The sequence below is a fragment of the Phalacrocorax aristotelis genome, chromosome 6, assembly GCF_949628215.1.
Source record: "Phalacrocorax aristotelis chromosome 6, bGulAri2.1, whole genome shotgun sequence".
Taxonomy (NCBI): Eukaryota; Metazoa; Chordata; class Aves; order Suliformes; family Phalacrocoracidae; genus Phalacrocorax; species Phalacrocorax aristotelis.
Window position 1 is genome coordinate 45,804,234 of NC_134281.1, and position 27,281 is coordinate 45,831,514.

Sequence of the window (27,281 nt, forward strand, 5' to 3'; positions counted from 1 at the left end):
TGGCGGACCGCCGCCCCCTCCTTCTTAAAGGCGCCGCGCGGCTCCAGGCGCACCCGGAGGCCCGGCCCCTGGCGGCCCCAGGGAGCGGCGCCATGATGCGGCTGGGGCGGGCGGGACGCGAGCTGCTGCGCTGGGGTCGCGGGGGGCTCCCTGCGGCCGCCCCGCGGCGGGGCGCGGAGGTGCTGGTGGGCGCGGCCGGCGGGGAGAGCAGCGGTGAGTGCGGCGGGGTAGACCGGGTCAGGCCCCGGCGCTCGCCTGGCGCCGGCTCCGAGGGACCCGTGGGGCTGCCCTGGTGCTGGAAGGGGTCTGCCGGCGCTGTGGGGACGGGGCACGCCGATCTGCTGAGCTTTACCAGCTCCCGGGCAAAACGCGGCGAGTGGGGCGGTGTCCCCAGCCCTCCTGGAGCTCTGCTCCGCCGGGCCGGGCTGCCCCTGCGGCAGGCCCGGGGGCATGCGGGCTGTCCCCGCTGCGCCGCCCGGACACCTTGTACCGGCGCCCCACGGCCGCCGGCCTGCCCTTGCTCCAATGGCCTCGTGGCCGGAAGGGTGACGGGCTGCCTCGCAGGGGCCACGGCGGGCAGGTCGCTCGTTGTCTCTTTCCTTTAAGTTGTGCCGTGGTACTTTTCTCAAGGACACAGCTGCCCAATGAACGGTCTTTCCCCCCCCACCCCGCAAGTTAGGTATGCAGGACATCTCGATGCAGGAAGTTCTGATTTGCGTCCCTTATGTTTTCCTGATATCGGTCATGTACAGTGCTGAAGGTAGGGTACGACATGGGCATGTATCTGCATATTTATGCATGAGAGTCACTAAGCAATTTGAATTTCGGTTCAGATCGCCAATGGAATTATTTTCTGGTAACTATTGTAAGAGCTTATAAACAGTTCTTGGAAGTTTTTCTAGTTACAAAGACATGAATGTAGTTGCCCGAATTGTGAATTTCCATTGTTTGCTGGTGCCCGCTGTTACTTGTGTCTTTGTTCCTATGTGACACATCTCTTGTTTACTAACTGGCCACCACCATAGGCAGAGGAATACAGAGACCCTCTAGTAGGGCAGAAGGACCTGGCATGACAGATGGAAGGTGCATCTGTGCACCTACGGCCGCAGCAACAGCATCTTGCAATCTGAAGACCTGGGAAGGGAGCAGAAGTCTAGCCAAGGAAACAGATGGTTTTTTCTCTTCAAAGCATACAGAAACCGTTGGATAACAATTACAAAACACAAGTGCAAGGGAGAAGTAGGTAGATGTTGTGGTCTTATTTTTCTGCTTGGACTTAGAACTTTGAGTGAAGTCCTTTCCACTGATGAGCTTATTAACTTTAAATTGAATGGAGCTGCAATTTCAAAGCAGTTCTGGAACACGAACTGAGAGTGACCAGTTTGTGCTATTGTCATGCAAACAGCAATCCCCAGAAGATGGTTTTCTTCATTAAGGAATATGCTTGAACACAGTAAGACTGTACAATAAAAACTGAATTAAGTAGCATTTAAAACAAACCTAAGATGAATTGTTTGGGTTCTGGTTGTTTTTTGTCCAGTCCCGTTCCCACCCCTGCACCCCCTCCCCCATTCCTGCAGTGATTCTACGAAGTATATTCTTGGATGTCATGTTCATTTTCTGAAAGTCTGCTTATTTATATTATTCTCAGTGCTACTGTATTTTACAGTGACCTGCATAACAGGGTTTTGTAGACATGATCTACCACCTCCACTTTTAAAATAATTGATTGTTTTAGAATATACTTTATATGCATTTTCAGGAAAGAGAAGATGCAGCACATGCAGATATTCTTCCCAGTTGATTACTGTGTCAGAGAATTAAATGAAATATAACTGAAATTGTCTCCTATTACTAAGGTATTGCTGAAATCCTAATGAACCGACCCCACGCAAGAAATTCATTGGGAAAAGTATTTGTAAATGAAGTGAGTATGGGCCTGGCCTGTGAACATGTCTGGAATCATGATCAATAACTAAATGCAATTGGAATAGTTGTGGGAGATCTGAAACAAAAACTTAATCTCTTGCTGAAGATGAGTAGGAGACTGCACTGGGGCAAGGCAGGTTAGCCTGAAGAAAAAGATCGTGATACATCTGTACTGCAGTAACTTCAGGTATGGACTGAGGTGCATTTCAGGTGCAGGACAGAGATATTGGAGGAGTTAATTTAGCTAACTCCGATGCAAGTTAATGTCCTCACTTGTGTAATTATGGCAAAAACATACTTATTGTCAGACCTTAGCAGATGATCTGTTCAAGGGTGATGACACATTCTAGAGAGAGTCTGGCTCATGCCTGGACAGGAAGGGGAGTTCAAGGTACAGCAAAAGTTCATCTCTGAATGGAAGAAAAAAAGAGGGGGAAATGTGTCATTCTGAGGCTGTCATGGAAGGATCCTGCTGGCTCCACATATATGATTTCCAGGAAATTCCTGGCACATTGGCACATGCGGGGGGGGGGGGGGGGGGGGGAAGAAACTCTTATCATAGATTAGGAGCTTGCTATAATTTAGGTATGTATATCCATATGCTTAAAGGTTTCCTTCTCTTGTTTGTATTCCCTCCCTCATAGCTGTTCAGCGCTCTGGAACAACTCCGCTTTGATGAGAAGGTCCGTGTGGTGGTGTTCAAGAGTGAGGTGAAAGGTGTATTTTGTGCTGGTAAGTAAAAAAGGCTCTGCAAACTATTGTTAAAAAATTTAATGGCTCTTAGGGCTGTGTGCTGATCACATTGTGCAGAAAAGCAGTTGGAAATGCCTGCTAAAAAAAAATAACCAGGCTGGCTTTTGTGTAGCAACTAACAAACACATGTTATCTCTTGTGCCTGTCTGCCTCTGGGGTCCAGTAATGAAGATGTGTGATCGAGTGAGCCACACGAGCTGTGTGGTGCTACTGTTTGTTTTCCATTTGTAACCATCTTCAAGCACAGGTGCCTCTGGTACTGAAGCCCTTAGTTTCCAGTTTTTTAGATTATCATCCTTAAGTACAGTGATTGGTGCTTCTCTGTGAAAGCTGTTTGGAGGGCACAGAGGAGTGCCCTAGCCATTGCTCCAGCCCAAATGTCAACACTCCAGCCACTACTGACCGACCTTAACCAGAACACTGTATTTCAAGACTTCTGAAGTAGTCTGTCCTCTGGGATGGATAGGAGGGAACACAGTTCAGATGTCTTTTCCCTGTTCCTGGGTTATAACCTTTTTCTCTTCTGTTTAGGTGCAGACTTAAAGGAACGTGCAAAGATGGATGATGCAGAAGTTGGACACTTTGTTAAAAGGCTGAGAAATCTCATGGATGAAATAGGTAAATGAGTCTCGGTTGGGAAATTTGGCCGAGACTGCCTGTACTGAGATGTTTAGAAATCCTGCAGGAGAGGAAGGATGCCAGCCCCAGCAGGTTATCTGTTTGGGAGTAGCTTTGCAAATGGCTCCAGATTATGCCTGGAACAGATTTTATTAGAATTAAATACCAACTATCCTGCTGCCACTCCAAGGACAAGATGCATTTCAGTACTGCCTTCTCCATGATGAAGAGCAGCAGACACACATGCATATAGGTACCTGCTATAGCAAAGCAATCTATATACAGTTCTATGTAATCCTTGGGAGACAGCATTAGACAAAATGAGCTGTGTTGGTTGTCTCACTTTAGTACATGCTCTGAAGCACTCATGATATGGTGATGACCTAAGAACATGGATTTTGATCTCTGAATGGATTTGTTGAATGTCAGGGGGTTTGTAGCTACAACTCCCACCACCACCAACTTTTTTTTCCCCAGAAGGAATATGGACTTTTGCAACTGATTTTCTTCCCCTATTTATGAATTGTTATGCTCTCAACTAGAGAGGAATACCAAAGTGAGATCTGACTAAAATACCAATCAGAATTGCAGTAATGAAAAAAACGACAGTGTAGAGAGAATGACCCTGTCTCACGAACCACAGAAGCATTCTGGGAGGTGGGGTGGGATGGGATGTGGGGGGTTTGTCCAGGTAGTTACAGCACAGAATTAGCACACCTCTGATGTCTGCTTCCAGCTCCCTGAATATTTAAAAAGGTAACTTACCAAGTAGCTAATCTCCAGGTGCCTCAGGTTCCTCAACAATGAGTTGACAACAGTGTTTACCAAGGTCAGGAGCCTCGGCTAGCAAACGCTAATCCAAAAGCTAAACAGTGACTAGGGATGGTGTCTTTGTTTTGACTGTTTGACTGCAATAGCTGGATATTGCAAGGAGACAATTCATCCTGTTTTGTGTTGCAGTACTTTGTATTTGCATGCTGCTTTGCATGTAAGAAGAACATTTTGCATTCTTCTGACAGAGAAAGGAGAAGTGCGAAAAGACTGTTTCTACTAGTTAGAGACAGTCAGAAAGTTTGTGGCAGAAGAAAATTAAATCTTTAAAAATTTTGAATTGGAGAACTACTAAAAGCTTTAGAATTTAAGCATTCAGAGTTCAGAATTGAGTGGAACAGAACTTCTGGAACAAAACTATGTAATCTGTACTTTCTTCTCTAGCTGCCCTGCCTGTACCCACAATTGCTGCAATAGATGGCTACGCATTGGGTGGTGGATTGGAACTGGCGTTAGCTTGTGACCTTCGAGTAGCAGGTTTGTGTGTTGCTTAATATAGGATTCTTCTTGTAATTGGTGACTGTATTTTAAAGAGAACTTACATGCATCGCTGATTGTTAAGGGAATCCAGTAGGTCAAGAGAAGAACATAAACAGTTCAGGAAATGAGTAGACATTTGTCCAGAAATTGTAACATTTAGTTACTATTAGGAAAGCAATTTCCTTGCTTAAAAAGTAAAGCCTATATTTAGACAAGATTAGGATTCCTTCAGAAAACTATTTTTTGGTAGAATTAAATAGTTATTATCATGTAATGAAATTGGATTATTGGAACGCTGGCTAGATCTAATCTTCCCTGCTTAAATCAGCTTGGAGTAGAAGCCTTCCTTCTCTTTCCCTTCTTCAATCCATTACATTTCATCTGGGATGGACCCAAGGTTCATTTTTATAGATAAAATTGCTACATTAGGGATAAGCAGCCATATCACATATCCCTCATCTGACTTGAGATGGATGTTGATTAAACACTGTAGTATTCAGACTTTCTAGCTACCTGGAGAAATGGAGTTCCAGTTCAGTATTGACAGTCTGTAGTTTTGTTAATCAGTTCAGTGTGGAAAACCTGTAGTTACACACATCAGAGTAATTAAACCCTATGTTCATTTTTTTAATAGCTTCATCAGCTAAAATGGGCCTTATTGAGACCACAAGAGGGCTTCTTCCTGGAGCAGGTAACTGTCATTAAATCTTCAGTCTCTTACTTTCTCAGCTGTATAGTAAATATTTTGCCATTAGAGCACTTGAAGAGTTTTGCATGTAAATTAGAAGTAGCATCTGACAGTGACCCAAGAGATCTATGAATCCAGAGTTCTATTCCAAGCCCTGCCTCAGTCTCGCTATTAATTTAGGAAAGTCCCCTTACACCTTTTCCTGTTTATCAAAATCCTCAAAAGGATGCTGATGCTTTTCAGATGCCTTGCAAAATGCTGACATCTTCAGTTAGTAGTTATTAAAGAAACACATGATCCCTTTATTCTTCAAACCTTCTTTTTATCTAAGGAGACAAAATACTGTTGATTTTTTTGGCGTTTCTCAGAAAATGGTGTGTTTGATGTTGTCATAAGGTGGAACGCAGCGCCTGCCTAGATGTGTTGGAATAGGTCTTGCAAAGGAACTAATTTTCACTGGTAGACAGATTGATGGACAACAAGCCTTCTCAATGGGATTAGTAAATCACACAGTACCACAAAACAATGAGGGAGATGCAGCCTACCAGAGGGCATTAACTTTGGCTAAAGAAATCCTTCCTCAGGTAAGTGAATTACTCATGTGGTCAATGCAAAGAAGGCATTTCTGCTTCCCTTAAGAGGGAGCAAATAATTGAAATTCCTTTCTGTGAAACATTACAGTCTTGGTGCCTGATCTCTTAACTTTGTCCTTTTTTGTGAATGCAATTTGTGTAGGTACAAGTGTTAACATCCAGCTGCTTAACCCACAGGACAGATTTACCTCCCAGCTGCAGCTGGACAGACCTTGCATTGTGTTCATCTATTAACTGTAGATAATGACAAATTGTTTTTTTTTAAAAATATTTATTAACTTACTGCGAATTTCTATAGACTAAAAGGTCATTTGGAGGTAGTAAAATTATATAAGTACACTATTATGGACTGATGCGGCTTTAATTATTTTTAAATTGCGGATTTTTTTTTTTTTCTCATAAAGGCTCCATTTGCAGTGAAAATGGGAAAACTGGCAATAAACAGAGGAATGGAGGTAATATTTCTTTTAATACTGAGGTAAATGAAGCAGACAGGCAGCTTTTACAAATTACTACAGTAAAAATCATCAGAACAGACAAGTTACAATCCTTGTTTAGAGAAGGCATTTAAAACCATTTCAGGGGTTTCAAAGACTTTCTTTAAAGACAAAATTAATATGGCAGGATTTTTTTCTACAGATGCTAACACTGGAGTTCCAATACGGGAGCGAAGGTCACTCGCTACAAGTGGATGACTGTTGATTTGAGGGCTATAGAATAGTTTTGAGGGCTATACTTCAGACAATTCTTACTCCTTCCCTCTCATCCCCAGGTTGACATTGCATCAGGGATGGCTATTGAGGGGATGTGTTATGCCCAGGTAGGTTACCTTCAGAATACATTCCTGACAGGAACAACTGTACATTTTCTAAAGACAGGTATTGACAGCATCCTCTTGTGTTTTCCGGTCTGTAAGAGAACACTAACGGCTAAATCTAACGCTTTGAGAACGTACTTGAGCCCAGTTCCAGCTATTTCAGAATATTAATTGTTGTGTCATGGATAGCTGCCTCTCAGCCTGCCTGAGACCAAAGTCCTTAAATACCCTTCTATTTCAAGGAATTGCATATTCTTAGCTTCAACAATATGATAATTATAGGATGAGATTTACAAATGGTTTTAGTTTTAACAAATTAAAAAACAGATTCCTCCTGTAGTCATTCTTTCTGACAAGTTTTGAGAGCACCACCTTTCTCAGCTAATGGAACAACGTAACTGCTGTGCCTCTCCCTGTATTTTAAGATGGTAAAGTATTAAATTTATGGAAAACTTCTCCTATATAGTTCTCTGGTCTATAGTCTTTGTCTTAGATGCTTTGCTTGTGATTTACACTACAACCCAGTCTCTTTATTTTCCTAACTGCAAAATGTGGAAGGTGGAACTGAATGTATCATTGAAAGAAAAGCAATCTTAGTCTTAGACCAGTACTGCCAAATTAGTCAGTACTTAAAAACACATTAGTCTTGTCAATAAAAACCGTACCACTTTTTTTTTTTAATGTAGAATATTCCCACAAGAGACCGTCAGGAAGGGATGGCTGCCTTCAGAGAGAAACGACCACCTCAGTTTATTGGCAAATAATGCTTCCCAGCTTCCCCTTGATTTTTTTGAAGGTAAAGGAGGACTGAAGAGAACCCACTGATTTCTTGGGATTTTTTTTCATTACTGCATTCTGTATACTTGGCTCCTTGCCTTGGACCGCACTTCTGAATGCCCCACTGGATCATTTTGCTCTAAGAATTCCCAAATAAAGATTTAACTTTGTACAGCTCATCTTTTTAAAGAGCATACATCTTAAGTCAGTGGTTATGGCTCTCAAACAGCTGTCAAGGAGTATGGAGAAGCTTTGGCTCACCATAGCAAATTTAAAAAAGAAAGGCAGAAAACATGCTTGCATCCAAGCACTGATAGGAAAACCAAATCACTCTGAAGAGGAAGTCGACTTAGAAAGAAAGCAAGCCTTCCTAAGCTTGCTTCCTCTTATGAGTGCTCTTCTAACTAATCAGACAGAACTAGCACTATTAACACAGAGCAATGGTACTTCACCCCAAGCAAACTGAAAAACACTGCAGCCAACTGACCTTATGTCTCTTAGGTATCAGTGCTTGGGAAAATACTAGGTGTGTATTTGCCTCTATATATGACTGCTGTATCAGTCTATGCCAGGCATCTCAAGCATGTCGTCTTTCTCCCATCACCTACTTTCCTCTGTTGCCTGACTGGAAATTGAAGTTATTTTCTCCAGAGGTTCTCCAGCACCGAGATGTGCCACATTCTAGCTCTACAGCTTCTTACTTCCCTAGACTGGGGCTTTCAAGCAAAAGAGAGTTAGTATAGTTAGAGAAAGATATTTTTAGTAAACACTTTGTAAGTATATTTTGATAACCTATAAAGTGTAGCTTACTACATTGGAACTGGGCTTCATTTCATGCTACGATAGTCTCAAAACATACACTTTCACTTGTGCCAAAAGTTAACTGAATAATTGTGCTTGAGGCTTACAGATTATACATGTACAAGTTACATTTCCTGTGTAGAGACTGGCAAAGGTAAAGCAGTCATGATCTTCAGCCTTCACAAAAAACAGATGGTAAATGCCACAGGTGAAATACTAAGAGTTTAAAAGTTGCTGCCAGAATTATTCTACCATGGCAGGAACTCTTGGAGCTTCACAGGAATGTGAAGAGACATTTCTGTAACTGGTATATGCAAGTAAATTTAGTGGATTTATACTTTGTTAGGTATTCATGTTTTTCGGCTTAAAATAATTCTGCTCAGTGTTTGTTTGCCTGAAGCATGTGGGAACAAATCAAGGAGGGTATGGAAAAATAATTTACAATTTCTGTGCTTCCTGGTTGCAGAACTTCATGAAGTGACAGCTTCACATTCATTTTGTCCTGCATGTAGTAGATTTTTCCACTGCCCCCCCAGTTTTAGTTAAGATGCTTCAATAAGTTCTCCTGTTATAGGAAAAACCAGTTCTGTAAGGAGAGGCATCATCTTTATTTTAAAATCTTGTAGCAATTGATTTATATTCATTCTATTAACACCAATTTTGACAAGTTTCATGTTCCATTTCATTTAACATAAGTTTTGTAGCAGAAGTACCATAGCAGACATCTCAAAGGTGGTAGGTAAAGGCTTGCAGGCCATTTTTCATTTTTTGAACCACCATCATAATTCAAAGCCACAACCACTTTAATTTCTTTCCAAATCTAGAAAACTGCATATAACCAGATACACACATGAAAGTTATGCTAGCCAAATTATACCTTTGTACAAAATGCAATTACACAACATTGATTAAAATACTGGATCAGTACCTTTTGAAGTTGCTGAAATACACAAGAAGTAGATTATTGAAGATTAGAGGTGATGTTTTTATTTGAAGGATGGGAGTTGGGAGAGGGAAGGAGTTAAAAATAGTATGGTCATCATAAAGAAGCCATCCCTGCTAGTAGACTACTAAACGTAAGTTTTCTTTTTAAATTCAATTAGCAATATATTTACATAGAGTCTCTGAATATCAATCAGTTGCCATGGAAATATGGAGACTAACCAGATAAACAAAAACAATACCTGAAATAAAACTGAATTTGAACAGACATGCAATTTGCTTCCATCACTTGTATTTTAACAGGCATCTCTACACTGTGCAATATGTTTCATTGAACACATCGTTTGAAACCCATAGGTAACCAAGAAAGAAGTTGGTTACAATTAGCATCTTTATGTAAAATTTCACACTTCACAAAACAATGAAATTGACACAGGGCTTACATAGAACACTGGGTGATATTTTGCACTGTGATGACTTGGAAATATAATTCACTGCACAATACTGACAGAATATTTACAGAAAACAGAGCAATCATTAGTCTCTTATAAATAAGGTGACCAAATATCCTGGGCCTCACATGAAGACATGCAATCCCTTTCATGATGAAGACAAGTCCATGTTTTGCTGTAATGAGCTTTCTTCTTGCCTGATCAGTATTCTAAAAATGAAAGATACCATACACAACCAGAAGTAGTCAAACAACAAAAACCCCTTCTTGTGATCAAGCTTAAAATCTCAAGCTTTTAATCTTGTTTCTATTGCTTTACTCTAGCAGGTTTCCCCTTTCCCTGACACAATACCAGTGCCCACCTTATTAAGAGTAGGGAGGACTCAGGAGAGTGGAACTGCAAAAAAAGCACTGTTCTAGCAGTAAGGAAAGCAGAGGAACACAGCTTGCAGGCAAAAGGAAAAGGAAGCTGGAGACCCCTTTGTGTTTAGAAGCATTATGAGACAACGGACATTTTGGTCGCCTTAGTTACAAGTCTCATTGTAACCTGCATGCATGTACTTTTGTTTTAATCCGTAAAAGTGTTGAACCTCACAACCACACACAGTTCTAGTCAAATACCAAACTGGTAAACAGTGTTATGAACAGCAATCATATGGATGAAATAACTTTCTCTCCCAGAAGTCACAAACCAAGATATTCCTAGAAGTCTTTTTTTCAGATACGCATATTGTTCTGTACAAGTCCTGTCACTCTGTGGCCAGCAGTAATCCTACAGGTGTGACCAGCTCAAGCAGTGATCCTTTACAAGTTGCATATGTGGTTGCCATTAAAGCTGACATTCAAAGGTTTATATGGTTCCGGGTACCACAATTATCAGCAAATCACTTTAATGGTGACCACTATATTACAAATTACTCCAACTACACACACATCAGAAAGAATTATTACAGATACAATACTTTACACTCCTATACCTGCAGCTTTCAGTTTGGTTTATTTGGTTTGCTGTTTTCTACATGGAGGTGGTCTCCCATGACGCATAATGTGTTTTTCCAAACTATCCAAGATGGCAATAGCAATCCTTTGGACATGTGGATCAGTCTGGACGTTTTCCTTGATGTTGTATAAATGCTGTAAACCACCTTCTTCAATTAACATGCTGCAGTACCTGGCAGCTGTAATAAGATTTTAAAAAAGGAATTTAAAAACAAAAAAGTATCTAGGATAAGTGTAGTAGATACTGTAAACACTAATTGAAATCCACTTTCATCTCCGAGACTAGGCAGCATTTAGAACACTCCCCAAAGTGCACATCCCACTTTCATTATGGATTTTTAAAAGTTGAAAGCACACCTACGTCAGCTCCAGTATTACTACATGTAGGGACCAGCTATAAAAAGAGCCATATGTTTAATGTAACACAGAAGCTTCAGAAGTTGTTACAAAAAGGTCAGGATGACTGTAATGCAATCCACAGAGCATTACCGCAGACGTGCCCAATTTCACCATTCATCTCAGTGAAGCAACACCAGAGTTGTTTGAATGTTGACATTAATAATTTCACGGGGGATCGTTTACTGAGTGCTACTAATATTTTAGTTAAGTTAGCTCACCGTGGTGGATGTGATATAGAGAAACAGCCAAAGGAGAAAAAAATAAACAAGAAAAATCAAGCCCATTAATTCCAGACTACTTTTCACCCACACCTAAAAGAGGAGGTCAAAGTAAAATGCATCTCTTCTCCAGAACAAAAAGCCTTCTTGGTGCCAAGCAGCAAAAGCTTAAGATCCTCCCTGCAAATAAATCTCCGTATTTCAGAATTAAACACACTTTCCCTCAGAGTAGGTTACTACATTTGCTACCAAACATTTAGTTTCTCTGCAACTTTGTCCAGAAGCTTCTGGCACCAACTACTAACAAAACTAGATTTCAGGAATACTGTCTTGAACTCAATGCAGGAGTACATCGTGCAAGTGTGTCCAGCATCTCCATTCTACAGAGCAGTTACTTACTGTCAATATAAACCTCTGTGGCATGTTGAAAGCCCACAGGTTAGGGCAGCACAAACTAAACACTAAAAATAAATAGAAAAAAATAGGCCCACACTAAGTTAACAGGGCTAAGGCGCAAAGAGGGGGAGAAAGCTTGCTTAATTTCATTAATACAGAATTGCAGGGTGTTAATAAAAACTCTTATCCAGAGCCTGACCAGTAAAACAACTTCGTCAGAACAGTCCTAGTTCAACATGGGAGAAGTCCTCACAGACCTCTGAACAGGGCACCCTGGGAAGAGTGTCTCATTCCAGTTACCAGCTCTATGAAGAATAGGAAAACAGTACTCTATATGCAATTATATATTGTGACATGTTATTGTTTGGTCCTGAATAGATGTCTTTTCACTGTAGAAATAGTGATTTATGGGACAAACAAGCACAGATAAACTGCTGTCAAGAGGAGTAAAAAAATGGCACAGAAAAGACTTAACATTTGAGAGGGAAGTTGCTTTATATCTGGTAGAAGTTAATAATAATACACACAGGTCATACAAATACTCAGTTCATACAAATTTATGTCAAAAAAAGCCCCAACAGCATTAAAAGCCAGGAAGGTTTGTCCAGTCTTACATTTAGGTACACTCAGGGGATTTATTTCCTTTCCCAACACTTGTGCATTTCATCAGATGCTCTCAAATCATTCTACAAACAAGATGTCAGTGTTCTCATTTTGCAGATGGGAAAGATAGATTAAGAAACTGACCTTCAAGTCACAGCAAGTTATTGCAAAAAGGTGATTAGAGATGAGGATTACCTAAAACTTCTGTTCTGATAGTAAGAGATAGCTACCTACTAAAAATCATTGCTCCTGATTTAGAAGACATCTGTTGTCCACTATTAATTATTTACTTTTCTGAATACAAACTCCTGTGCAAGTCAAAAACATAGTTAATGTAACACATGTCCACATTTTGCAATACTGTGCATTTAACAGTAAAATTCAAGTAAATAAGACAGACATGAACGTTTATTACTATCTTTTCCTGCCCCATTTAGTCAACACCTAAACATAGTTTCTCTAGAGGATTAGGAGTGAATACTCTAGGAATTTTTATTTTTCCCCATTCATGCTAGTGAATAATATGCTAAGAATTTTAAGGGTAATATTATCTTAATACATACGATTTTTGCTGCAGACGTGCTGCATTGCCCATACTGCCCATAACTGGACACCAGGTGTCATGAAACAGCCAAGTAGCGGAAAAAATGGATTAAAAGACCTATTAAAAAAAGGAGAGGAACAGCAACTCACTTTACTACTAGGTATTATTACTCAGAAGTCACATGTTGTCTACTCATTCAGCTACAGGCTTAACAAGGAGAGACACTTCATAAACTGAGTTTTAGGTGCAGCAGGCGAGCCTTTTAATGTCTAAGTCAATTACTAGCAAAAAATCATATATAGTGGATATGTGGTATGCTTTTACCATAGCATTTGGATGCCTCCTGCTCCTTAAAAACAGCAGTAACACCAGTGGAAATTATAAGGATTAGATGGACAGTAATTATCTAATTGTACTTTTTGGCCTCCAGCTTCTTTATCTAGGACAGAGTGTGCTAACCTAGTGCTAGCCAATATTACCTTACTGGTTCATCTTTGTGTCCAAGTCTTTTAGACATGCAGCTTAATACCATTAATAGAAAAGCAAGCAGAACAACATTATATTTTTCTTTTACAGCAGTCCCTCACCTTTTTTGGTCACAAAGGGAGAATTAACATGCTGTATATTTTAAGCTGATAGGTGTTTTTCCACCTAACAAAACCATGTCTGGCTAGCAGCTCACTCTGCTTTGGGAACAAGTTTTAAATCTAGTTCAGTGTATATTCCAAACTCTAAATCAAGACAATAATTACCTGTAAGCCACCATCTCACATTCTGGGGTTGGCCAATTCAAAATGGCAGAATGCTGCAAAATACAGAACCAAGAACACTCATTGTTAAATAAAAACATTGAAAAACTAGTAAAGAGTATAATAAAATTCACCATCATTTCTGTACCAGCTGTTCAAGGAGAGATGTCCTCTGGCTGCGACTTAATGTCCAGGCCTGCTCTCCTCGAGATATCAAATGAGCAATAATCCCTGCTGCAAAGTAGCTAACTTCCACCTCCACGCTGTGCAATAATTTACTGATGTGGTCTATGAAGTCTTTCCACATTAATTCAGAATGGAGTTCTTTAACTTCAGCTATGTTATTCTGGAGGGGGCAAAAAAAGGAAAGAGAAAATATCAACAGAAAGAATAAAATATGAGGGAGATAAACATATAAATGAACTACATTGTGTAAGTAAACATGTATAAACACCAAGATGAGATCTTCATACTTCCAGATGACCAGCAGATGCCAAAATACTACTTTTGCTTTTGAAGACTTTTCCACCCTGATGCAGGAAGTTTGCCTCAAAACAAAGAGGTTTTCTCATAAGTAATTTCAGGCCATTAGCATGCAGATTACACTAATTTAAAGGGTAGTTTTAACATTCTCAGAACACACTCAATTTCAGAAAACTGCAGCGGTGCACAATTCTGAATTCCACTGATTTTCAATCTGCTTTTTGCATGTTGACTCATCTGAAGCCTCACTCACTGCCCTTTGTTAAAAGCTTTTTGTTTACTGTAACCATCAATTTGAACACAACTAGTGTTTTTGGAGAACTGGTAAAATAGTCCAAAACAATCTCAAGTGTGAACAATGCACACTACAAAGATTAAAGAAGAATGTAAAAATATTAGGCAAATTTTCAGGTTAACATAGGGGTAAAAAAAAATAAAATCTATTTTTAAAGGTATATATTTCAGGCTTGTTTTTTTCCCCTTCATCTCACCAGAAGTCCAAGAACTTTCTGTTGAATGGATGATTCCGATGGAAAAGACTGTGGAAAAAAGAAACAAACCATAGGTAACCATTTATGCTTATTATTGAAACAATGTTATTTATAAACCCATGTTGATCATCCACCACCAAAACTGTACTCCTCACCTCTAAGACTCTCATGAAAAGTTCTAGCCCTTGATTCTCAATGAAGTGCCGACATGTTGTTGGAGATTCATCAGTGAGGTTCCAGAGTGCACTCAATGTGAACTTGAGGGTAGTATCTACAAGATTCTGATTTGTTTTCTGTTTAACTATTTGTAGAAGTTGCTGGAAAACCAAAATCCAAAAATCCCAGTTATGACTGCATATCAAAAAATGTATTAGCTCCTCTGCTTCTTTCTGCACTGACTGGGATAATTCATAGCTATCATTTATATGCAGAGTAAAAATCTACATGTTTAGGGTCAGACTATACAAAATAAAACAGCTATTAAACTTTTTACCTCCCTTTGAGCATGGCTGTCTGCTCGAGGAATTCCCTTGTTTTCACCGTAATTACATATGTAGTACCATTACAGATGGCACAAAGCCATCCACAGAACTCCGGTCCCAGCACTAACCATTTACTTAAATATGCTCTTCTTGAGCATCTTTTGAAATCCACTGTATAAGACAAATCAAGAGATGTCTTGCTGTTTTACTTCGTATTATTTGTGTCAAGTTTTTCCACTGTGGCTGCTTTTAATCTATGCTAATATGTTTCATGGCCACTGTCTCGGTATTATCTCTAACACAATCTCTAGGATTTTCTCTTCTAAAGAACTTTCAAATTAACACAGGTTAATGTGTTCTTAGAATTCTATCTACTTATGTTTATTTTGCATCTTTAGGAATACCGTTAGCATGAATAGCTGGAGAGGAGGGTATTTTTGACTGTCAGGAAAGTATCTGACTTACCCTAACAATGAAGAGCTCTGCACCAAGTTGAGCTGTTTGCTCTGTTGAAAGCTGTAAAACAAACAAACCCATATAAACAAATTTTTTTAGACTTCAGAAATATTATCCTATCACCTCAAAGCTTAAATTTTATACCTTTGCAGCAAGAATGGAAATTATAGCTACAGCCATCCTTTGCATGTTTTGATCTTCATGATTACACAGCCACTGCATAACAAGTTTGGCTGCTTCAAACCTGGAAGTTAAAAATAAATTCAATTTTCAGAATTCTCATAAGTTTTACTAAAAGAAAGATGTACACAGACAACACATCAGAAATCCATACAAGACAAAATAAACTCGAAGAAGTATGCCTCATACAAAAAAAACCATAGAAATATACAGTAAAATTACAGGTGTTGCACGAGCCTCAGTCGGCTTTGAGTCGTTTGCTTAGGGTCTCCTACTTCTCATTAAATCTCAAAGTGTACAGGAATTGCTTCCGAAGGAGGAAGAAAAATTTTGCACAATCTTCTGAAACATCAGACCACCACACTTCAAAGCATTTGGGCAAAACATCTAAGTAGAAAAATCCCTGCACAAAGCAATCCAATAGCTCACTAGAGAATCCCAACTTCTGTTACACACAATTAGTGATGGACCCACCCAGGTGAAGTAAAAAATACCTGTATACCAAAAGATTTTTTCCAGACCTATATTCAGCGGTGAATTACAGGTCCAAAATAACATAGGTCAAATTAAATCATTCCAGTGTGCTGAATTCAACTGAGCAAAACTGAGACCAGAAACATGCCATCTGAAGGAACACACAACAAAGAAAAATATTCTGCAATGCTACAATTTATTGTAACTGACATATAAAGCTTGCCTGTTAAATGGAACATCCTGAAGGATTCTGTCACTGCATAGTGAGAGAAGGCAATTCTTTTGCAACTACGAGAAATTAAAAAGAATTACTTCAGAGATGTATATATTTCAGAATACTTTCTTGCTATGAATCATTAAAAATAGTTCTATGAGGTCATAGTATATGGAGAAACTTTCTGTAAGATCTACGAGACAAAGAATCCTACAGAAAATAATGAAATTTCATCTTCTACCTGTTGATGATTTGGGAAGTGTTCCATGGCCTTCAGGAGCAAGTGAGTGACATCGGCCAGAAGCCGCACAGGCATGCCTGCTGCTAAATCTTGCTTGGTTAGGTTGAAGACACACGCGCTTGCGGCCAACTGCACAGGCAAGTTCAGGGGGTGATTTCTCATTCCAATAACCACAAGCTGAAATGCAAGATTTTTGCCCACATTAGTTAGTAACATGTTTGCGCATACACCCCAAGAGCAAACCACTGTTGCTTGAGGCCACAACAATGACTCACAGCACCCAATTTCTGCCTCCCTTTTACTTAAGTGAAAAATCCATCTGGTGTGATTTTAATTCTCAGGAAGAACATTTCCTTCTGCTCAGTGATTCAAAGCTGACAACTTCTGTCTCTTCAAGTCATTTTGCACTGGTTGCAGCAGCTTCTCAAAGATGCTGCACAGAACGCAAGAGATTCCTAGAAAGATCCAAGGTTTGCTAGACACACTGGGATAAAAATCACCAAACCTTTCCAGAGATGAATGAGGTAGGACAGAGTTTCTGCAGTGTAATGGTAATGATGTAGTGGCTTGCTGTTTGGTGACTAGCCATTTCAGATCACACCTCAAGCTGCTAGGTCAGGATGTATTTTTCACACCTTCTTCCTCAATTATGTTTTGGCTATTTATGTTGATTCTGATCTCACCTAACAAAATATTTTTCTTGTTGATTACTGATTGCCAAAGCCTTTTTGATACTGAAGCCAACAAAATCAAGGTTACTTGTTCAACTTCAGAGAGGATAGAAAAAAACAAAAATCATCTGTCCTACTAATGCCTCTTTTTATGATCACAGTAAAAATTGAACCATTTCTGGTGTTCTAGACGTGGAAAGCCAATGCCTAGAATATATTTCTAAGGAAGTTTCTAGGATTTTCCAAGTTAGAGCTCAATATAGAACACTAATGATATTTATTCACTTACTATCACACTGGAAGGTGGCAGTAGAGAGGAATATCACTGAACGCCTTCCTTATTATTACTGCTTTTAAGCATCAGCAGAATGCACTGTTGTTCCTGGGGAATACCACTAGACATGCCTTTGATTTGACTCAGTACACATGTTATAATGACAGAATTCAGCATCTGAAGAAAATTTCCTATCATTTCAAAATTACATGAAAAAAATAATTTAGATGCTACTAAATTTAGATACTATATATTAGTCCAGATCAATTTTAGCTAACGTAAAGCCCTACAGGGCTTCCACATCACTATTATTTAAATAGTTGTTAGTTTTTATCCAACATTAAAATTTTAACCTTAAAAATCACAACCAAAGAATGTAAAAGCTTATAAAATAATTTACACCAGGGTTTGGGGGATGGGCTTAGTTTAATAAACAATGCAGGACAATAATCAAAACTATTATTTTACCTTTAAAATTTCAGGCTTTGTTTTTTCCATTACATGAGTCAGGCTGAATAAATGAAAGAGTGCTTCTCTCACAAAGAAGGCCCGTTCACTGTAACGCTTCAGTGCTTCAGAAATCTGAGTTTCATTTGCTTCTCCTGACACCTATGAACAGAAAAATAATATTTAGTTCAAGATGTCATCATTTTACTTTAAAAATGTTATTCTTAAAAAGTGCAAAGTTTCTGTTTCAAAGATGGTAATGTTTTTAGCCAAATCCTGCAGCAAACAAGTGATTACTTTATCTGGCCATATTAATCCAGAACTACAAAATCCACAAACATTTTTCATAAAGAAGAATCCACATCATAAGCCAAATTAGACTTCAGTCATGTCTTTAAGCAGAACTGTATAAAACAACTAAGTAAAAGTAGCACTTCACAACTAACAAAAGCTGCTTATGAATGCACCAAATACCTAAAAGCACTATTTGTAACCGAATGTTCTGTCAAATGCAGGTGATAAACTGATGAAAATGGTATTTTGGCTGAAAATCTGATGGCTCTGGGCTCTAGCTCTGACAATAAATAAAAAAATTCCATTCTTTCTCTACATCAAGTTTCCTACAAGCTGTATCTGTAGCAGTAGCCTTCCAGCACCATGTTAAAAAACTCATGCTTTCTGCAAAAGAAGTAATTCTTAAAACCAGACTTTTAATACATGTGAAAACTAAACAATGAGCTAAGTGAAGACTGCATTAGAAGCTATGAGCTATTGACTAATAGGAGCTTAAGTTCAGAATATTAAATCAGCAACTGGCTGCAAATTTTTCGACTTCCTAATGTGCTATACTCCCACTTAAATATATTTTATCTACTTTAAATCGATTAACTGTAGATGTTTTTTTCCTCAGTCCTACTACTTAACAGATCACTGCTGCAATCACTGTTTTCTGAAATTCTTCGGGAAATATGCAGAACTTGTTCTACGCAATGTGTCACATAAAGAAAAGCAAATGTTCATAGATTGAAGTGTCACGCTCCATGCATCCTGTATTGTATAGAGCTAAATTTTTCAAAACTTGCTAGATCAGGAATATATTACAGCCTTGAGAGAACTAATACTATCTGAGATTTTGTTTTATATTCTCTACTGATTAGAACAGGGCAATCATATTTACTGACACGTTTTGCAGCCAATTATATACTATATGAAGAATTTCCACTTGGCTTCATGTTCTCAACTACAATGTCTGCCTAGTGTTTAATCTTTCAAGAATTTCTATAATCAAATTTCACAGGACTGATGTAAAGTCAGTAATATTTTACTTCTACTGTCTCCATAAGTGTTACGTCTTGTTTATTCTTTAGCAGTATCTAGACTAAGCAGCTGAATATTTCAGTATAGTCACGAATGAATTTCAGGTCACAAAAAAAAAGGTACAAAACCCCCCTATCACTGCCTACGGTCTCTTCTTGACAATTATGCCTTAAAAAAAAAAAAAGAGAAAGAAACAAATTGCATTTTGCTAACTACACTGCTACAAGTCCATCATTATTTTCACATTACTAGAACCACCTTCTTTCCTGCCTTTTCAGAGCACAGTCACTTGTATGAAGTACATATTCTAAATAGCAAGGATTATATTGAATTGTTTTATACCACGCATGAGGTATAATTTCCTCATGCCATGCATCAATCATGCCAAATGGGAACTTGCTTTCTCCGACAACACATTTCAACATTCACACACCTCACTATCAGCTGTGACAACTAAAGTACTCAAGAGACTCAGACATTAACAACTGTCTAAAGTTCCAGGAAAAAGAAAAAAATTGTAGAATTGTGTAGCTGTGTTACCTCACTTGCCAACAACAAGAGCATTCTGAATTTTAAAACTGAAGTGCAAAACTCAACTTGCACAGAAGACAGACTAAACTACGGACACATTATGCAAACTATTCCTCATTCCCTCTGCAGTTTCCATCATCTTCACGGCACAGTAGAAAAAAACCACAGAGTCAAAGATGATATACCACTGACACTGACATGTCTAAAACATCTCTTTTTCTTCTTTAATTCTGACCCCTTCATAGCGGGACAGGACAGGCTCGTTCTCCAGTAAGCGCATGCATATTCTACGGAACATGGAACAAACATCTTGTTGCCTGGCAGTAACAGATAAATAAATTCACTTCAGCAAACATCATCTCATGCTAAGGGGCTAGGTAATTTAGGATTTGTTCAAGAAGTTTTTCATCCTACGTAATTGCTTCTTACATGGTCATCACCAAAGACCTTTCAAGGTGGGTAGAAATATTGTAACAGAAGCGGTGATGGAGTACAACAGCAGCTCAGTTATTAAGTTTTATTGTATCTGCTGGGTTAATCGTGAATTGCTCAAAGCTTATGCAAATTGTACCTCCACCTCTTACCTACTGCTGCCTTATGCTAGATACTGTGCTGTAAACCAGAGAATATTATTCCCGTAAATTACTTCAGACTAGACAAAGTTCTACTCTCTTGGGTCTGATACGTTAAATCAGGATCTAAGGCTCACTGAAAAGGCACAGAAAAGAGATGCTTCTTACAATTGTATTATGCAAATTTAGCAGTTTCTGTGCCAGAATGAAGAAGGAATTTCACATAAAGTCAGTAATTACAATTAACAGGTAAAAAAATGTACCTACAGCCTCCTTCCGAAACACCCGCACACATTTGTTACAAATGATTAGTTCTATTTTTCTTGCACATTGTAATTTTCCAGTAAAATTAATTCCCCCACTTAACCTTTAGGTTTCCTTCTCCTGTTAGGAATTCTGAGTAGCCAGCATCAGTAGCTAGCAGTCCTACAAACTGCATTGTGGGCCGTTGCTGAATAAATGCTTCTACAGCTTTATCCGTAACATGTTTTCTTCCAGAAATGTCCAAAGACACAAGATTAGGCAAGATATCTTTCTGTTCAAGTAAACGAAGTGCTATGTCTGATGTAAACTGTTTGTCATCTGAAATATCAAGGTGATTCAGGTATTTTAGTTCTCTTATAACATCCAGAATCTGGGTTGTGGTCATTTTCAAGCATTTCAGGTGGTGCATGGTCAAAGACTTGAGTCGGTCTTTGCAAGTGAGGAGTGCTGTTATGTCAGTGACAGAAGTGTTTGATATATCCAGACTTTCTAATCTAGGAAGTGAAGCAACATCTGCCAAGTCCTCATTGTAGAACAGAACATTGGTAATACTCAATGCACGAAGCCCAGACAACTGGCAGAAACACCTCTCATATGGGTCTTCCAAAGAAAGAGTTAGTGAGTTCAGCACGAGGCACTGCAGATTTTGTTGGATCCATTTATTGCTGCCAAGTCCACTTATAATGTCTGTAATTGTTATATCAGCATTCATCCCTGTAGCATCAAGTTCTACCAGCTTGTGATGGCAGAATGCTTTCCGGAAAGCCACAGCAGAGATTTTCGCTTTCCGGATACAAGCTCGTTTCAAACGCATCTGGTTGCCTCGGAAGATGCCCACAGTTCCATCGTTCAGAAGCCCTGTTGGAAAACAGCATTAGTGTTTGTCTCCAGTGTTACAGAACACCGCTTTTCTTTTTAAGAACCCAAAGGGTACAAAGTGTTAACAAAGAAAAGTAATTGCAAAGTAGTTTGTCTTGGATCATTATGCCATGATCCCAAAATTTTATATTTGAGATTCCACTTTAAGATTATGATGTCACTTTTGGAAAATGCCAGGTTTAAGAATAGGACAGATAAATAAAGATATAGTATATACACATTACTTATTTGGTTCAGAACATGGAACATGCAATAAATAAAATGTGGATATGATTCAAAACCATTCAGGCTGCTGCCTGCATTTTCTGGATTTTCTCACTGAACTGGCTAGAAATGTGCTAAAAATAGAATTTCAAAATTTCTGAAAGTTATTCTTCCCTGGTCACAGTTCCATTAACCTCCAGATAGCACCAGCAGTCAATGACCGGTTCTCATCTTCCTTTAACTCAATTGAATAATTTAGCATTTGATTGAATTCATAAGTAGAATCAATACACTAAACTAAGCTAATTAAGTTCTTCTACATATCCCCCATGAAGAAGGTAGGAGTGTTGCTCAGAAACAAGCTGAATGTGAGAAAGAAACCCAAAAAGTGATTCAATGAGGAGAAAGAGGAGGACAAGGAAAGGGTGGAAAGGAGAGAAAGGCAGCAATGAAAAAAGGAAATGCAACAATCTTGTCTGAGTTTATTATCTTTTTGCTCTGTAGCAAGACTGCATAAGCAGTTTTCTCTTGTAGCATACTGGCAATATCCTAACTGAAATAATACATTTAGTACCGTGCACAGGATTATCCAAAACATGTTGAAAACACCAAGATTTCTTATTTGTATCTTATCAACAGAAGGATTGCTGCTTTAGAGAAAACCAAATGAGAAGGGTATAGTTACACAAGCATGCACACAGAGAGTAGGAAGAACGTGGCCTTCTAGTTTCACTCGAGGGTTACAAAAGTCAACACTCCCGCTTTTTATCTCCTATCTTCAAGCGTACTGAACATACAAAAGAAACTGAAAATGCAATATATTTGAATAAACACATCATTGCCACTACAGTTTGGATTTAAATCATGAGCTAGTAATTGCCTCTGTGCCAAAGTCAAATTAATATTAAGATTTGCAGACCTTTCTAAAGAGAATCATAGAATGGTTTGACTTGGAAGGGATCTTAAAGGGTCATCTAGCCCAACCTCCCTGCAGTGAGCAGGGACATCTTCAACTAGATCAGGTTGCTCCCCATCCAACCTGACCATGAATGTTTCCAGAGATCGGGCTTCCGCAACCTCTCTGAGCAACCTGTGCCAGTGTTTCACCACCCTAAGAGTAAAAAATGTTTTCCTTATAGTAAACGGTTTAGGCATTTCTGGCCAAGTAGTTGGGCATTCCTCGTTTGCAGAGAAAGCAAAAATATGGGGTGAAACAATTGGCACCCAGCAGAAAAATTAAATGTGAAAAATAATTAAAATTTGGTTAATGTATTGCCAAATTACTTCTTAATTTTTGCTAGCATTTTCATTTAAGGATCAAGGTAGGCTTTCTCACTGGCCTACCTTAGCCACACCCTATTTACCTGCCACACACTTTTTTGACATCCTGCACCCTCACACAGTGTGAAGTTTCTGTGTCTGACAACCTTCGTCACTACTAGCAGTGGTAACAAGTTTCTGGTAATTCAGTTTCCTTGAATCTGATTTCTTGGGACTGCTCTAAATAATTGCATATCAGGAAGTAATATATGTTGAAGAGCAAGAGGTTTTTTAGGTTTGTGTTTTTTGGGTGGGGGTTTTTTAGTTTGGGTTTGTTTTTTTTTTTTTAAGGGCCATTCCTTCTGTTACAGCTGAATAGAACAACTTGAGAAAACTAGAACACCAGTATTTGCATTGTAAGACCCAGTCAAAGCTGCACCTACAGGATAGGGTGCTTGGTCTATTCAAAGTAATTTTTCTAGAGTAATGTCTTATCTCTAAATAATAGTCTCCAGGAATGGGTCTCCTGCCTCTTCTCTAGGGTAATCTATATGTTCACTCTTTTCATGCTAAGAAGCTTTTATTCACACAACGTTCTCCTTTGCCATCCTTAAAACAAGGAAAGGAAAGGGAAGCAGCTTCTCAAAGATGTTCTGACAGAGAACATGATAGGCCAGTACCTAAAATGTAAGAACACCACAATGTGGTTTTCAGATATGTTTATACTACTATTGAAACTGACTGCTTTTGAGCAAATAATTCCACTTCAACAAAAGTGCCAAAAGAGATAAGAAATTATTTTAATGAAAATGGTAAGATTATTTCCTGGTTTAATCACAAGGACACACAGTAAAGAAAATTAACTGCTCTGTGGGAGATACTGAGATATTCGAGTGCTGCTAGAAATACTTGAATCAATTAAATCTTTTTTAAAAAGTGATTGAAAGAAGATCTATTAAAGAATATTCAATTAAAAGAACATTAAATTAAAATCATAAACCCAAGACAAAGGACCTTCTATTTAGAACTACCTATACGGCAATGCAACTTTCAGCTGAAGCTGTGGAAAAGCCAAAATAACAGAAATTCGGTATTACGAGATTAAGGAACACAGTTTTAACAGCTGCAACAGCAGATTAGACTAGAAAATACAACAGAACTGCAGCACCACATTGCACTAAAGTATTTTCACTGATGACCCACTAAGAATTGTTTTTACCATGAAATGCCATTGTCTGCAGCAATCGATCAGCCACTTCTTGAGGAAACATTCCTGGTTCCTGCAAGCATAGGGTTCCATCTTGCCTTTCTGTGCAAAACTTCTCTAGGTTGGCAGTCAGGAAATTCAAACAGATATCAAGTAGAGAATGAGGTGAAGCTTCCTCCTGTCATATGCAAAACACAATGAAACAAAGGAGATTTAGTCAAATCACTCTATGTCTATGAATCCTCCATTCCTCTATAATGTTGTTTTTAGGCATATCATCCTTTTTTGTTAGTCTTATCCTCATTGGAACAGGCAAATACTACAAAAGATGTCCCCCTTAGAACCACCCAAATGTGTAAGTCAGGTCACACAATAAACGACTGGCCAAACTGTTAGGCAGCCTCCCTCCCCAGTCACCCCCAGCACCACATCGAGTCTGGCCTGCTGTGCTTGAGCCCTGCTTGCGTTCACAGAGAAAGAAAAGTAACTACTGATAGATTATTTGAATTTATGAAGTCTACTGGGAATTAATCAATCAAGACTAGACTACAAGAAGATTTAAACACAATTTTACTTCTTGATTTAAACTATTTCTTTTAATCTTTCATTTAGGTCAACCCACATATGAAGTCTACTACCAACCTACATGAGAAATGTAGATAAATTTCACATATTGTTCGGAGCAATTTTTGATACCGAAAAAGGGCAGCTAGAGCTTCAGATCAAAACACGAAACTCAAAAAGAACTATTACATTGCTACACAAACTTGGAATTAAAGTAATGACCATTACCATATCTCTTCTGATTATAGATACCAACTTCCTCCTTTCTATGCTAAGCACCTGCAATCATCTATAGTAGAACCCCAGGTACAAAGGACAAGGCAGAATATAAACTTAAACTTTTCTTTCAGAGTTTGAGATTGTACATTGATATATGAAAATCTCAAAGGTTTTTCTATCCAATGTCTAATAATAGCCTACTGTTTTCAGTCACACAGATTAATCAACATAAAGAATGACTCGCAGCACTGTGAATCATCCCCAGCACTACACAAAAGAAGGCTGAGTGACTGGTACATACTCCCCCAGACAATTTTGAAAATAACAGCATCAACTGTTGCCAGATCTCATCTGCAGGAAAAAAAAAAAATGTAGCTTGCCTTTTATACTGAACGTTCTGGATAATTTCACCTTTCTTTCCCAGCTCATTTAACTTCTGTTGCTTCATTTGCCTAATAAGCTCACCACAATGTACAGAAATATATAAAAGGTTATATAGAAGAAATATATAAGGAAATGACAGAAGTAAGCCTTCTATATATCTGAAGACTAGGAGGTACCACACATTGGGGCAAAGATGGAATGGAGCTTATCTTTAATGCATCATGTATTGACAACAATGAAAGACTGCAGTTTAACAGCTCCTGAAGACTTAAGTACAGGCTTGGGAACCAGAAACTCCAAATTATTCAAATACAAGCTCTTCCTGCAGCTTTTGACATGGAACTTTCAATTCCTTTGACTTGATTTTGTTAAGTGCTTAATTTTTCTTTCTTTTTTTTTTTTTAAAGCTTGATTATTACATTTTATTGATGAAGCAACAGGACTTATTTTGTGACATGGCTTGCTCACATTACAAGAAAACAGCAATTTTGGCTGCCTCCAGTCTTAAGCTGATATGAAAAGGAAGGACAGAATTTGGAACTGTTACCATCTTTTGTTTCTTTACAATGTGCAAAAATGCCTGAAATACTTCTAAACAGAAAAAACTAATTAGTTTAAAATAGTACATTTTTTGAGGGAGAGGGAGGAAGTTTTTATTTTCAACTTTAACCTGAAATTAATACACATGCCCAGGACTTCTATGACAGCTTCTGATTCAAAGAAAAACCAGAATCCTTACTCAAAGGCATATGAAAATTATTCTCACTGAAGCAAAGACATCCTCATCTCCCAGTAGATCTCATGCTTCTAATTTGATGCATAAATATGACAAAACCAGAATACTGGCTCTCTTAATTCCTTCTGGCACTGTTCCATAATTTCTGCCAGAAAAGCTAAAACACTTTTATATATCAGCGAGCAAACTCCAAGAATTTTTCGCTTTGCAGATTGGCTGCTAGCATATGATTCAGAAAACTATTTTTTCAACCAGTATCTCTAACTGGACTATCTATAATTTGGAGATACAGTTTTAATTTCTGTATAAAATAACCATTTAGGTGTTCATGCAGGACATCTCCATAAAATAAAGAAAAAAATTCCATAAGGAGGGAGCAACTACACTTGCAAACAACACAGTCTCATTTTTATTAGCGCCACTTATACCAGTTAGAGGAGACATATGAAACGTTTCTTCAACTTGCTGCAAAAAGGCTGAGGAAACACACCTAACGAAGGCTCACGAGGTAACCTGCATAGATAGACGGAACATTTTTATCTATATCTAATAAAGTTCCTTGACAAGCATCATAAAAACTTTTTCCTAGACTGTCTGCTACTGAAATAGAACAGCATGAATGCAGCCCGTAAACCTTTTATGTGAGCCAGCAGCATTCCTCTTCTCAACTTCTCTTTACTTAAAGAGAATATCGCCCAGTTAAAGACCTCATAGTAAAAGTCTTCAGTTGTATTTAAGCTCTGACAAGGTTAGGATTTCAGTGGTTCCTCTCCTCTAACTATGTGTTTGAATGTCAACTTGAAAAGAAACCTTGCATTTGTTGTCAGTTCATTTCACTTCCTGGTTCTAATACTCTAATGAGACACTGTAAATGTGGGTCAACCATAGCACAGGATTTTTTTTATTTATTTAATAACGACCATTCAGCAATATTTCAGTAGAACTTTCATGATGTATATTTGACTTTTTCATAGCCTTCTTAACTATCTGATACTTCCATGTAACCTCATGGTTTCTTTCATTCTATTAAAATAAATAAATATAAAAATAAAATCCCTAAAACATAGAATTACGCATTACACAATGCAAGTCTGGGTGTCTTCATTAGTTACATATTAATAAGAGTATTGTCACACATCTAAA

At 38.5% G+C, this 27,281-nt stretch overlaps 2 protein-coding genes across 6 annotated transcripts in view; one reads left to right on the forward strand and one right to left on the reverse strand.

Annotated features, from left to right (window-relative positions):
• The first annotated feature begins 36 nt into the window (after nt 1-36).
• ECHDC2 (enoyl-CoA hydratase domain containing 2) lies at nt 37-7,663 on the forward strand. Its single transcript, XM_075097610.1, has 10 exons — nt 37-213; nt 1,860-1,927; nt 2,574-2,661; nt 3,214-3,300; nt 4,516-4,608; nt 5,246-5,302; nt 5,696-5,883; nt 6,297-6,347; nt 6,665-6,712; nt 7,396-7,663. Exons 1-10 carry the CDS (start codon nt 93-95, stop codon nt 7,471-7,473), a joined length of 879 nt encoding a protein of 292 aa, XP_074953711.1. The 5' UTR covers nt 37-92; the 3' UTR covers nt 7,474-7,663.
• The window catches only part of LOC142059150 (protein zyg-11 homolog B), a 24,214-nt gene continuing 3,275 nt past the window's right edge, over nt 6,343-27,281 (reverse strand). For 2 of the 5 annotated variants that reach the window (XM_075097606.1, XM_075097604.1), the window contains exons 2-14: nt 24,248-24,413; nt 20,789-21,543; nt 18,023-18,163; nt 16,610-16,786; nt 16,378-16,442; nt 15,645-15,744; nt 15,510-15,560; nt 14,718-14,879; nt 14,563-14,610; nt 13,737-13,934; nt 13,592-13,644; nt 12,859-12,956; nt 6,343-10,858 (exon numbers count right to left, since the gene is read on the reverse strand). In XM_075097606.1, the coding sequence (XP_074953707.1) occupies nt 10,677-10,858; nt 12,859-12,956; nt 13,592-13,644; nt 13,737-13,934; nt 14,563-14,610; nt 14,718-14,879; nt 15,510-15,560; nt 15,645-15,744; nt 16,378-16,442; nt 16,610-16,786; nt 18,023-18,163; nt 20,789-21,543; nt 24,248-24,413 (2,196 nt within the window). In that variant the 3' untranslated portion in view covers nt 6,343-10,676. Of the gene's footprint in view, nt 10,859-12,858; nt 12,957-13,591; nt 13,645-13,736; nt 13,935-14,562; nt 14,611-14,717; nt 14,880-15,509; nt 15,561-15,644; nt 15,745-16,377; nt 16,443-16,609; nt 16,787-18,022; nt 18,164-20,047; nt 20,752-20,788; nt 21,544-24,247; nt 24,414-25,398; nt 25,483-27,281 lie in introns of those variants that run through there. The other 3 variants (XM_075097605.1, XM_075097607.1, XM_075097608.1) reach the window with 3 other exon arrangements.

What these genes read in the sequence shown, in the direction of transcription:
- ECHDC2 (XM_075097610.1), top strand. Translation starts at nt 93, where the DNA reads ATGATGCGGCTGGGGCGGGCGGGACGCGAGCTGCTGCGCTGGGGTCGC. An exon ending in GGCCGGCGGGGAGAGCAGCG is followed by an intron (nt 214 to 1,859) that starts GTGAGTGCGGCG and finishes CCTATTACTAAG; the next exon opens with GTATTGCTGAAATCCTAATG. An exon ending in AGGGGATGTGTTATGCCCAG is followed by an intron (nt 6,713 to 7,395) that starts GTAGGTTACCTT and finishes TTTTTAATGTAG; the next exon opens with AATATTCCCACAAGAGACCG.